This window comes from Cyprinodon variegatus, unplaced genomic scaffold (genome assembly GCF_000732505.1).
Source record: "Cyprinodon variegatus isolate N-32 unplaced genomic scaffold, C_variegatus-1.0 Scaffold630, whole genome shotgun sequence".
Lineage (NCBI taxonomy): Eukaryota > Metazoa > Chordata > Actinopteri > Cyprinodontiformes > Cyprinodontidae > Cyprinodon > Cyprinodon variegatus.
This window is the reverse complement of record NW_015151083.1, coordinates 199507-212905: the sequence shown is the minus strand read 5'-3', so window position 1 is coordinate 212905 and position 13399 is coordinate 199507. Positions and strand designations below refer to the sequence as shown.

The 13399-nt window shown below is 35.8% G+C and overlaps 1 protein-coding gene across 1 annotated transcript in view; it reads right to left on the bottom strand.

The window, feature by feature from the left end:
* cfap46 (cilia and flagella associated protein 46) overlaps positions 1 to 13399 on the bottom strand; it is a 51384-nt gene that overhangs the window by 25647 nt on the left and 12338 nt on the right. The window contains 10 exon segments of the mRNA XM_015393203.1: positions 1086 to 1272; positions 1681 to 1893; positions 2821 to 2933; positions 4171 to 4286; positions 5335 to 5459; positions 6577 to 6706; positions 9032 to 9155; positions 9333 to 9558; positions 10246 to 10436; positions 13312 to 13397. Of these exon segments, the coding sequence (XP_015248689.1) occupies positions 1086 to 1272; positions 1681 to 1893; positions 2821 to 2933; positions 4171 to 4286; positions 5335 to 5459; positions 6577 to 6706; positions 9032 to 9155; positions 9333 to 9558; positions 10246 to 10436; positions 13312 to 13397 (1511 nt within the window).

Here is a 13399-nt window from a genome sequence, read left to right as displayed (position 1 = left end):
GATAGATAGATAGATAGATAGATAGATAGATAGATAGATATAGATACCAACATCTATAATCTTGACATATGTATAATCACGCAACTATTTATTTATAATACGTCAAAATCTATATATGCACACTCTGTACTGAATGCAGTTTAAAAACCTTAAAAAAAAAAAAAGAATGGTCTTGGGTTAGCACAAAGACGCTTCCTAGATTATGCTAAAAAGAGAGACCAACATCTCAGTTACCATTCACTTTATTGAAATCAAGTAGTAAATAGTCTGACAACGTGTCAGGGCAGCATGATAGTTTTACATCTCTGTAGACTGGAAATCATATGTGCCTCACATATTTGAATTATCCTTTTTTATTCAGTAATCTAGGTTCCTGTTTGTTCTTCTATCTTTAGTTTCATAATTACATTTTTATATACAGTATATTCTGTTGGTATTTAATACAACTGGCACAATAAATTGGAAAAAATATAATGACGTACTACTTTTTTTTTATATTAACAATAACGTAAAAAATATTTTTCCCTTAATCTATCCATCTTCTCCGTCTAACTCAGAGTGGGGCTGGTCCCTATTTCCGGTAGTCTATGAATGAAAAAGCACCCACAGGGCAAACATGACCTAACAGTCTTGTTTTTGGACTGCTGGAGGAACCCAACTTTAGATTATTTTGTTATTTGATAACTCGCATCCTCAGCTCCATGTAATGTTGTGCATTGAATTTCCCCTGCATCTCCAGCTTTTAAGCAGAAAACTGATCAGTATTTGGAACTTTTCAGAATTGTATCCATCTAAATTAAACTGTCTGTTCAGTCTGAATAGAGAGTCCCTCAGGATGATGCCCCCACCGCCATGTTTCACAGTGGGTATGGCGCTGTTCGGTGAGGCATTGTGCTAAATATATAGAATCTTCCTAAGTTTTAGCAAAAAATTGTTGTAATTTGTTTCACTCAGTTAATATTTGGAGGCTTCAACAAAGGATTCGTTTAGAGATGTGGACACATATAAAACTATGAAATATAGATAAACCTTCTAAACGAAGAACATCTCATCAGGCAGTTTTATGGCTATGCAGTGATACTTACCTCTGATGCTCTTTGTACCTCCTGCAGGGCAGCATTGTCTAAGCGAACACTGGAGGTGCTGGCAGTCGGTTTTATTCCCTTCTCTGTTCTGCTTTCACCACTGGTCTCGCTGCAATCTCTTGCAACCAGAGGCTGGATCAGCCCACGAGCAACAGCATCACAAAGAATTACATACAGGGTATGGTTCCTGAGAAAAACAACATAAAGTCTGACATCATTACAAACAAGCAGGTTACTTTTGATGATGCATCACTGTGCTACTTTTGGTAAAATTAATACCTATCTTCTTCTAGACAACAGTGTCCCTGGCTAAACTGTTGGGTTTGGATATTAGTCTAAAAAAGTTTTATGTTTGTCAAATAATTACACCATTTTAATACTTTGCTCATTATTGATGAATTTCACATCAAATGTAGGTGTTTAAAAGGAGTCTTTACACTGTTGTTGTTGAGGCAGCTTGTTTTTATAAGCAATGACATGAAAAAAAATTCTTTCAACAACCTTCCATATAACATCTTATCCATATAATCTTGAAATAATCTTTTTTTTTTTGTCAAAAAACTGGAGAGTAAAATAATTAATAAAATTGAGCTACCTAATAGTTTTCATCCTTTGGAACATTTCCACTAGATTTTGGAAGGTAGGAAGCAGGAAGTGGTACTCCCCAGCAGTCAGTACGTGGTGGTTATAGTTCCATAAGTAAACGGCTGCATTTTCTACCAGCCAAGACTCCCCAATCTCTACCCCGATTTCTCCTCCCCGCAAGAAGCCAGAGGTGGCGTAGGAAGACAGAGCATTGATCCAGTCCCTGCAAAACATTCCAACAGGTAAAGCTTATAGTGGGAATGGATGAAGTAATCAGGCGAGGAAGAGGCAGGAAAAAAAACCAACACAGATTTCTTATGAGTTCTAAAGATTTAAAAACTAAATGATATGAAAACTTAAGAGTTTTGTTTTAATGAATCAAACTGCAGACTGACATTTTCCTTACAGACTCTGCAAAAGCATCAAAGGTAATGATCTTCCAGATCTACACAACTATAGAAAAATAAAATACAGTTTAGAAAAAAAACTTGTCTTTCCAGATTATTTTCCAAATCATTTTTTAAGGGGTAAACATCTAATGAGGCCTATCAAATGCAGAGGTGTTAACAACAATGAAAAATTGTTCTAAGATGAGAAATTGAAATTGATCGAGTCAAAAACTTGATTTTAATATTTTAAGCATTGATATTGTTGGTAGTTGATTCACTATTTAAATGTTAACTAATTTAAAAACCAGCTTAAATTCAGGTTAAGCCAGACCTACTGTTCCTTAAAGTACTGTGTATATAAACTGAGGCTTTTACCATTCAAGTAATACATTTATTCTACATGGCCTAATGTTTTCAGAGTGTTTATTAAAAATGGTATAAACTGAAAAAAAATATCAGTTTTATCATGATTCCATATTCAAAGAAAAAAAATATCTTCTATCCATCCATCATTTAAAGCCGTTTTTTTTTTAATGTGCATTTGGAGAAAAACTTGTATATTTTATCTAATGTAAACATGCAAATTTAAATCTGTATACAACCTACATAATAACAGAGAGCTGCTTTCATCAGAAAAGCATATCGGGGACACTCAAATTTAAGTCTAGCTAGCCTTTACATTTTCCCTGGAGCATTTTATCATATAATAAAAATTGAATTAATTCTATAAGCCTGCAGGAATATGCAAAAGTTATTTTAACCTGTAAACAACCCAGTGTGGATCCTCCTCTGTAACACCCCCAACCTTTCCCTGTGGTGGCATCGCTGGGCTGTTAAGTTGCACTCCCTCTTCGAACAACTTGTGGACAGTGGCCTAAAAAGAGAGATCAAGTCATTTCTTTTCCTGCTTAAAAGGTGACATTAAAGGTGAGATCCTTTTTTGACGACTTTATAATAAGAGCAAGTAAGAATTCAAGTCTCACTGTGATTATGACAAAGTCTCAAGTGTCATTAAAGCTTGCTGTATAGATCAAAGAAAAAAAGAAAAGAAAGGACCAATGGCGGATAGTTTAGGTAAGACTAGAGGAGCTGATATTAATCATCAGAATAAATTAATGAATTACAAACCCGTTTCCAGGAAACTTAGACATGTGTCATAGAACAAAGCAAAAAGAACATGAAAGAAGCAAGAGAAGACAGTGCAGTGTGTGTTTGTGTGTGCATGTGTGATGTTTTGGCAAGGTCATGTCGTGGCTGTGCATGGTTGTCTTTATTTTCTTCAAAGTGCTGTCAAGTTAACGTCTCTATATGCTTAATGAAGACTTAAGGCTGCAGGCTTGATGTGGTGCAGGATTACGCAGAAAGACAAGCTCATATGACAAGCCCAACAACTTCTGACTCGGACCAATCGCTGTGTAGCCCCACGGGCTTGTTAAAAAAATAATCCCATAATGCATGAACTCTTCTCTGTGGAATATTTGTTGATGAGCTTGAGAAAAGGAACAAACAGCATTATTTTAAGTGAAATCTAATATATGTGACTGTAAACAAGAATCCCTGAAAATAAATGTACAAAAATTGTATAAGAAAAATTAAAAAAACAAGGTTATTTTTGTTCATTTTTATGAGTATTTTTTTAAACTTAAGAGAATATATTTAAGGAATAAATCACACATTTTTGCTAAGAACTTAACATTCCTCAACTATGTACATCATCTATATTTGTTTTATTTTAGATGAGATATTAATAAAAAAGAGGTACTTTAATAATATTGAGCAATTTACTTTAAATACACTGAATCTTAACTTGCATCGAACAACAAAGGTATCTAAAAAACATCTCAGTTGTTTGAAAATCAAAAATAAGGTAATGTTCCTAATTATCTCAATAGAAAAGCAGCAATTAAACACATCCAATTATCTAAAGAAATTCAAATCCAAATAGTCCTGCTGAGGTTATTGTATTCAAAGCAGAGGAAGCAAATAGGAAAAGGGTTTGGATATTTATCTGCAATAAGGACAGAATAACACTTCATTTACCTTTCAAAAAAGTTGTAAATAGTCAACTAGAAATCTTTTGAGATTTAAAACATACATATTTGAAAACACACCTCAGCCGAAATGAAGCAGACTTCTGCAAAAAGACGTAATGAGTGCACTGAGTTTTTGTTTCCACGGCGGGGATGATGAGACTCTGCACTGCTTTTTTCCCCTGAGCTTTTATGTTCTACAGGGAGTAAAAAACAAAAAATAATAATAAAAAAAAAACAGATTTAGAATGCAAACCAAAAAAGAAAATATTTGTCATGACTGTTAACATAAAAAATATTTCTCTTAAAATTGTATTTAAGCAAAACTCTTGATAAACCATAACAAACTGTTATACCCTCAACTGTAGGTGGATTTATAAACAGGATACACTTTATTTGAAAGAAGATGCAATTATATCATTTTACATTATCATGTGTAATTATAGCTACCTTAGCTTTAAAACGAGAGCTTTGGGGTATTTTACATGCATCCAGCATGGGGATTTTTACCACCATGGTCACTGGTCGGGCTCCAAACCAAGGAAACAACGTGAAACATGGGAAAAACTACACACGCTTACACATAAGGCAGTTTAGACTTAGAGAAAGATTTTATTTTGTAATTTTGTATACACAAAGTGTAAACAAAGAAAATAAATTCTGTGAAAAACAGCTCTCTCGACCATTTCATTTTTTAAAGTGCAGCCTTGATGAGGTAAGCAACAGTGATAAAAAATATTGTGATGAAAAACAGTTATGTAAACATATGACTGTATAGTTACAGTTCTGAGATTCAGTTTAGAAGAAACCAATCCAACAAGTTTAAAGAAACCAATTAACCAACAGTCCGTGTTTTCGGACTGTGAGAAAACATACAAACTCCTGGCAGAGTGCTACCAACATACAGCCCTCAAGTTTGGTTAGATGATTGGAATTGGACTCAAAAGTGTACAACTATTCAAGAATTGTGCCAGAGGTGTGTTAATGTGACTTACAGGTGAGTTGTAACTGACTAAAGAACATTTCATCTTGTGGAACTGAGGGTGCATGTTTACATTTCAGCCTGTATGAAAATCTGACTGTGCACAATAGAGATAATTCAAAACTTTTTAAAGTTCGATTCAATCATTACTTTACTTTTCTTTAGAAGCTGTAAATAAATATGTTCATGGTTATAATGGATGCTTTTAAACTTTTCACCCATATCACTCTTTAACTCTTTTGCAAAGATATTAATCAGCTTACCCTTAGTCTTTGATCGCTTTGATGGTCCATCATCATAAAGCAAACAGAACCGACAAGCAGCCCGGCACACATCCCAGACTTCCTGTTTCCTCGCTGTCTTTGCTAGCATTGCCCAAAGCTTTACCCTAACAGAGATAAAAAAATAAAAAAAAAGATTTATTTCTGTAGCTTGATTAGCTGAAATGTGATTTGTAATTTGTGAATAACTGTGCATGCCCTTAGGATCAAGCTTGTTATAAACTTTCAGGTCAGTAGCAGCAGAATAAATAGAGCAGCCAATACTACACTGTAAATGGGAAGTTGTAATGAAACTGGACTGCTATACTTACACATGGGGTTTTACTGCTGACCGGACCAATAAATTAAATATTCATTAGCATCTAATGTTCTGTAATCATGGATGGAAGTAAATTCAACTATCCATAAATGTCTCAGTATACTGTTAAACTTCCTACTGCATTTCAGAAAGTGTAATGCATTTTACAGTATTCACACCAGTCTTTCATTCTGCCACATTAAAACAATAAACTATAATGTAATTTTTTTTCTGTAGTGGTCCTGCTTAAAGAAACCAGTAGTAATGGTAATTACGAAAAAGAAAAAACATATTGCATGGTTTAACATGTTTAAAGCCAAGAGTCAGATTAGTGTTGCATGTGTTTGACTCAGATCCCCTCAGTGTTTGTAGAACCTTTTGTCACAGATACTAGCTTTCCTGTGACTGCTAGAGTGAAACATCCCCACATTTAATTCAATTCAGTTATTTATATAATGCCAATTCAAAACACAAGTCATCTCAGGTTACTATATACAGATAATTCAGCTACATAATGCTTCCACCACCATATAAAGTTTAGTCCTTTCTGACAGGAAAGCCTCCTTTCATTTGGGTGTATGTCCCAAATATGCAACCAGATGCAGAGCCAGGTTCTTCTGGCTTTCTTTCTACAATTTAACAGTCTTGGCCTCTCTTACATTGAGGCTAGAGCTGGAGGAGCTGTGGATATCTGCAGCTCCTCTTTGCTTCATCTCTGTCTAATACTCTCCTTGCTTAGCCTTTAAGATTTACAGTTTTGTCCCACTCTTTCCATTCTCAGATGTAATCTAGCCCAACTTTATTCATAAAACATTAATAAACAAACACAGAGTACAAAGTGTTGAACGAACAACACCACTGGCAAAATACAACATAAGACAAATATAAACACATTAAAGGTTGGGATTAAATGTAGGAGCACACACCTTACTGTATGATCTTGATCTTTTCTTTGTCTGTCCTGGAAACCATTCAGCCTCTCCACACAGATGGAATGATGCTGAGCCTTAGCAGCCAGACTAGCCATCAGCTCTGATCCAATACTTCCTATAGGAACTACACAGTGGTTGTAGAAATCAGTCCCTAAGAAGCTTCTTATTTTTCTAAAATAATAATATTATTAAACAAATAATAAAAAAGCACATTCATAAGCTTCAAAGACCTTAACCTTAAAACCGGCAAAGGTGCAACTCAACACTGTGGTTAAATCCATAACTCTCAAGGGCTTCATCAGGGGCTAGCTTTGAAGAAAAGAGTGCAATTATTGTGTCTTCATGTAGAGAGATGCTTAAGGTCCAACCACCAAGCAAAGTGCCTCTAGGGAGCAAAGCTTTTAACCCATGTGTGAGAAAAAAGCCCTTTGACTAGCTGTCAATGCAAGTTATGCCCTGGGTCGTTAGGGCTGCATAGTGTTTAAGTCAAACTTTGGACCAAGGAGTCTGAGATGAGGCAGATCAAAGGCTCTCTCAAAGCTCAGAGCCTTCTGCCCTCCAAATTTTCTCCCAGCATTTGATGGGGACTCAACCAGTACAACAAGGAAAGACAGATTTAAAGATAAAGTATTCCAAGTGTTGAGCCTTTCTTTATATAAACATGTTTTACCATTCTAAAGAGAAGAGCTGTACTGATCTGTACTGGTTGCTAATCCTGCCTCTAGTTTGAATGTAATCAGTGTCTGTTCTACTCCTATAGCATCACATTATTTAACCTTCCCTTCAGGTGCATTTTAAATGAAGGCTCAGAAAGCAAAGATCTCTTCTTGAATTAGAGGTCCCATATTATTCTACATTTGAAAACAAAAAATATTAACAATGAGGCCCCAAAAGCTGTTTTTTTTTTTTTTTTTTTTTTACCATTTGCGCGCCATTTGCTGAGAGTCTTTACAAAAAAATATTATTTTCCTCCCAAAGGCTGCGGACCCAGAAGCCGCAACCATGACATTCAATCAGAGTTCATAAAGATAGCCTGGGAGTGAGTAATAATACATTAGATGAAGGCGTAGCTCTACCAATGGGCTGCTACAGACTGCATTGGACAGCTTAATTCCCCAGATGATGCAGAAGACGTTTCCAAAAGACATTTTGAGCACACATTAGCTAAGAGGTGGAGAAAGGCAATGATAGAGGTGAAAGGTATTTTTTCATTTTTGAATCTAATACACAGGCTTCAGGACACATATGATTGTTACAAAATGTTTATAATGTGAATTTTGCATAGTATGGGACATTTAAAAAGATAACACAGAACAGTAATGCAATAACAGTGGCTGTGGGATGTAGTGTGTAGTAATGAGACATGTATTCAGGTTTATGTATTTAGGTATCTTTTATATCTGTAATAATGTAGGTTTTAATCTTCATATAAGGCTGAATAAAGATTATACAAAATTTGAAGAATAACTCTACAAAAACCGGTGGGGCACAAATTAATTGATTTTCCTCTAATCAGGTCTTGTAGGTGACTGATTTATGAAATATCAAAATATTTTATAAGCTTTTTCCAATCATTCATTGAAACTGTTTTGGTGGTGGGAATGCACTGAAGCAGGTTCTGTTTTTTATGTTGATAAAAAGAAAAACATAAATCAGGTACAAACTAGTTTTATATTGTATCACCTTAGTAACAAAACAAAACTGCTTAAAGGCCTCAGCAGTTAAACTTTTAACTCTGTTGGCGATTGTTTTATTATTATTATTAATTTATTTATATCAAATCTCTGCTATACTAACACTGTTTGTGGAATTTAGTTGAATAAAATTGCTTGTATACTGTATTATTTGTTCTTGATTAATTGCTATGCTGAAAAGAGAGATCTCCAAACTTAGTTGCCGTTTTGGGGAATAAATAAAGAAAAAAGTTGTTTGAATGTGAAATTCTGAAATAATATTTTATGTGGAGAGCTGTGCAGAGACACTTCTCTGAGAAATAAAACATAAAGAAGTTTTATACATAAAGTCATTCACTTTTCAGTTTTATATTCACAGACATCCTTAAATTAAGCCTCTAAAAGTCTCATTGTGGTGAAGTACTATGAATCTCTTTCATTTTGTCTACATTCTGATTTTGACATATTTCTATGATGAAGAGGAAAGGGAAAACGGTGTCAAAGAAACAAAGCTAAAACTGTTTAAGTAGAATTTTTAGTTTACCCAGTTGCAGGGTGTTTTATGTTTTCAGTTTTCTCGTTGTTAACAATGACATCAACCCATCTAATCTGTTTAACATGGATATAAAAGATTTGAATGTAATCTAAAAAAAAAATTGATGTGGAGTCCACCTCAAATATAGATATAAACACATTTATCTACTTTAAATATACCTAAACAAGTCACATTAAACATTAAATCACCTCTTTAAAACCTTGTAGGAAGGAAAATGTACCTGTGGATGTTGATGCGCTCTCTGCATCCACGAGTGATTGAAAATCATTAGGAGCTAAAAGGAGACCGATAGACACCAGAATAGGATGCCTCTCTGTACTGTGTTGGGACGGAATGTCCCTGACCTGAGAAAGAAAAAGAAGAGTTAGAAATTAGATTTAATTTGGAATCAGCTTTTTTCCTTGTCCCCTGGGGATCTACTCTTATACCTAGCTGAATTAAAACTATTAGGTCTTCAATTTACACTTGATAAATATCGCCTTCTGTAATGGGCTATGCAATGAAACAGATGGAGAGGAAACCTGCTGCATAAGCATAGCAGCTTTGCCCTCAGGACAGTCAGGTGTTTGGTGGAGCGGTGATCCGAGCTGAAGGAGCTGAAAAGCTGATGATAAACGTTCTTTTTGTGTCCCGTTGTCCAACATCATGGCTTTCTGAAGGTGGGTCCGAGATGCTTCCATATCCCCCTCCTCCTCCATTATTACTGCCAGCTCTGAATGGACTCCGCACCGCACTTCCAGTAACATACTGCATAAAATATTTTTAGCATTAGTTATTTCTTGTAGAACTAGAACAGAGCAGTTTGCTTCTCAGAATCTCTTTATTCTGCTTATATTTTCTGAAGCAAATTCAAAACATTTAAAAGGACAACTAACCACACAATATCTACTGACATCACAAAACAGCTTTTGAATTCAGTATAATAATGAAATTGTAGCTGTCCGATACTGATATTGACACAATACAATATCAGCATGAATCATGTATAATTTTATTACTTTTTTCATTTAGTCTGGACTGTAAAACAATTCTTTATCAAGTGATATTACCGGTACTCAAAAAAGGGGAGAATTGTCACGAGAAATAGCCATGAGAAAAACTGACTATTATCTTTGATCAATGGGTTGCATAAAACTCCGACAGAAACAATGTATTTCTATCAGCTTGGTTGCTTCAGAAATTTTAGATGCAGGCTAGTATATTCTGATAATTGTGTTTTGACTGATATCAGACTCCCAATAACAATTTAAGCTCAGGATATCCTTAAAACATCAAAGCTCTCTATTAAAAAACTGCAGAAAACTGGATCATATTGTGGTCATCCTCTATAGTGCCACATTATAAGGATTTTCACACTTTTCAAAGAGGTGTTGCTAAAAGCTGTGAAATGTCGAACAATTTTAGGTAACTGTTAAAAGGAGAACAGTTAAAAACCTTTGCATGTCTTCCAGAACTTGGGCCAATTTTAGCAGAGGCGTCTTAATACGTTTCCTGAGGTTGTGCTGCAGGAGTGGCAGGCAAAAATTCCACTGAGTAGCACACACAGCCTGCACAGCCCGGGGGCGGTCTTCTCTCACTGCAGCCTGCAGCAACTGATCCAGCTTGTCTATCTCCTTCAGCCGGGCCTGTGGGATAACACCTGCAAATTGAGCATTTTTCCTCTGGCAATGACAGCGCAGCACTTCCATCACTTGGCAACTAAATCAGGATTAAATTGAGCTGAATATGCTAAACGAGATGATTTTTCAAAAGGTTGGTTCTCTATGAAGAAAAACATGTATATATGTAGAGCTAGCTCCTCACTTATTGGAAACTTTGGTGAAGATGTGTGAACTCAATGAATCAATTAATATTTAGCTATAGCAGCTTAATGCCACAACCAAATAAAAAAAATCCAACCTTGAACACATGTATACAGTGAGAGCTCCCTGCTGTTAATACTTTGTACATCACTTCTGCCACTATGAGAAAATAGAATAACATTTGGCAAGGTTGGCACCAATAGAGACCATCGCTTCTTGGGCAATCAGTTTAGAACAAGATCAAACAGCCCCAGGTAATCTAATTCTCTCTTCTCTTCATCTAAATCCAGTTTTCTTTTTTAGATTCAGGGATGGAGTTGACCATGGAAGAAAGTTACGGAAGTTTTGTTTCTGTTTGAAAATTTTTTTGGCCATGTGGTTTTAGTTACATTCCTGCTTAAAGACTCAAAGATTACCTCTTTTTCGATTAGCATACAGCATGTAAAGGATTTTATATTATAATTCCAGCTATTTTATGATGAAAAACAAGGTTCATAAGTGCTTTTGGAGGAGAAACGGACCTGCAGCTTCTCATATCCCCTAAAAAAAATGGAGCCTAGGTGGAAGTTCAACTGAATGAACTGACTACTTTACCCTCATCCGTCTCCGACACCAGCTAATCAGCTTTGAACCACACCTCCACAAAAGCCCAATCAGCATCCAGAGTTCATCTTAAAAGGTCTCCAATTCCCAACTCTGTCAGGTACCAAAAGCACAGGCAGAGGTTGGACCATGTTTGACTTCAAATCAGATGACCCCGATTCAACCCACCACCAGCCCCTCCTCCACCATCATAGCTAAAGCTTCATCAGACTGTCATTCCTCCCGGACTCTCTGCGATCCCTGCCTCATCTCAACCAGTCTGACAGAAGACCGCCATGTTGAGCCTGGTTCTGCCAGATTTTTTTCTCTCCACTGTCTCTTCATGCTTGCTCATCTTGGACAGGTTCTCGCAACTTGTGTTATCCGAGCCGGACTTCCATCTTCCAGGTCCCTGAGTAAAGCATTAGTATCAGCTCCTGCAATCCACTGGATCTCCCCATAAAGCTCAGCATACCGTCTCGCTAAACCAGCAGTCTACAGACTGACCAACTTCATCTATCTACAATCCACCACAAGTTTCAGGCCTGGGGGAAACATCCCTGTTCTTTACCCCTGTTCATGCATATCAAACAAAATTCAGCGCTATGTTTCCTGGCGATGTCTGAGTGCCGAAGACTTTCCATGTGAGTCTTTCAGATTGAACTAGCAAAAAACATGTGTTACTTTTTCCCACCTGATTATCCTTTTATACCAGAAGGTTAAAAAGTGCTAAAAGAGGTCATCATATTTAATGAGGAATGAAATAATAAAATAACAGTGAAAGAAATATTAAAGAAAATCCTCAAGTTTCTGTCTGTGAGAGCCACACAGGGCTCCTTTTTGGGATCTAGGCGATAGAGAAGATTGACATGGTAATATTATCTAATGGTTGTTATAGAGACTGGGTGGCTAAAATTTATTTTTTTCCTTTTATCTACCAAAGCACAATTTTTTTGTGTGGGGTGGCAAGAAAAATATGCTTCCTCATTCTGCTGGGTTTTATTCTGTAATTCAGTAGGATCATTATTGAAGGGTAGATACTGTTAATCGTATTTTTAAACTCACAATAGGAAACCCCTTCCGGATGCCAGGATGATATAATGTAGTTACTCTGATGTAATAAAAAAAGTTTTTTTTTTTTAAGTTATAAAGTTTAGTTTGTGAAGCTTCTCAGAGCAAAACTTTCATATTTATCTAAATTACCAAAAGGGCTCAACAACGACACATCCAAGACTTCACAACAGAGCCAACAACAATTTTCACAAAACTGCAGGCCTTTACGAGCCTCAGTTAAGGTTAGTGTTGAGGCATCACAATGAGAAAGAGGCTGGTCTAAAATGGTCTGGATGACGGAGTTCCACATCTGTTTTGAACTTTACTGTTTATCATCTTTTTTTACAGGACTTTTGGGAAAATTTTCTGTCGACTGATAAGACAAATGCTAAAATTTTCGAAGGTTGTGTGTCCAATTATATCTGGCAAAAGTAGAAAAAACACATCATAACTTTAAAGCATGGTGATAGTAGTTTGATGGTCTGGGGTTGTTTTGTGGCTTTAGGATCTGAAAGAACTGGTGTGCCAAATTCAACCACTCTACCAAAGTTTTCTGAATGATAATGTCCAGCTATCGCTCCAGCTAGAAAGTACCTGGATTCTGCAACAGGATAAGGATCCCAAACACTAGCAGCTGCTGAGGGTGGCCTAACTAGTTTTTAGGTTTAAGGGCTAATTGCTCATGTAGGTGTGGAATATTTTCTACCTTAATAATAAAAATGTGTATTTTAATTAAAGCTTTTTGTGTTTGTGTTATTAACTAATATCTAAATTTGTTATAATAAAAATGTGAAAAACAAGAAATTAGGGCCAAATATTTCTTTCACGTCACTATATTAAGTCACTTAAATTAAAGTTATTTTCAATTTTTACATATTATTTTTAAAGCTTTTTACACATCCATACCAGAATTCCTATTAGTGAGGAGGAAGCTGTATTAAGCAAATTCTAAGACATGAACAGCTTTTAATAACTGTGAGAGTTGAGTTCTTACAAATAAAAAATCCCAACAATAGGTCGAGAAGACTATGTTATTTGTATACAAGAGTAGATGATTTAGCACCTCCACACTGGCTCTCGAGTAGTTATTCATCTTTGGATCCCTGTTCAGAATGTTAATTTCACAGTCGAGACATTCCATTAGGACGCGT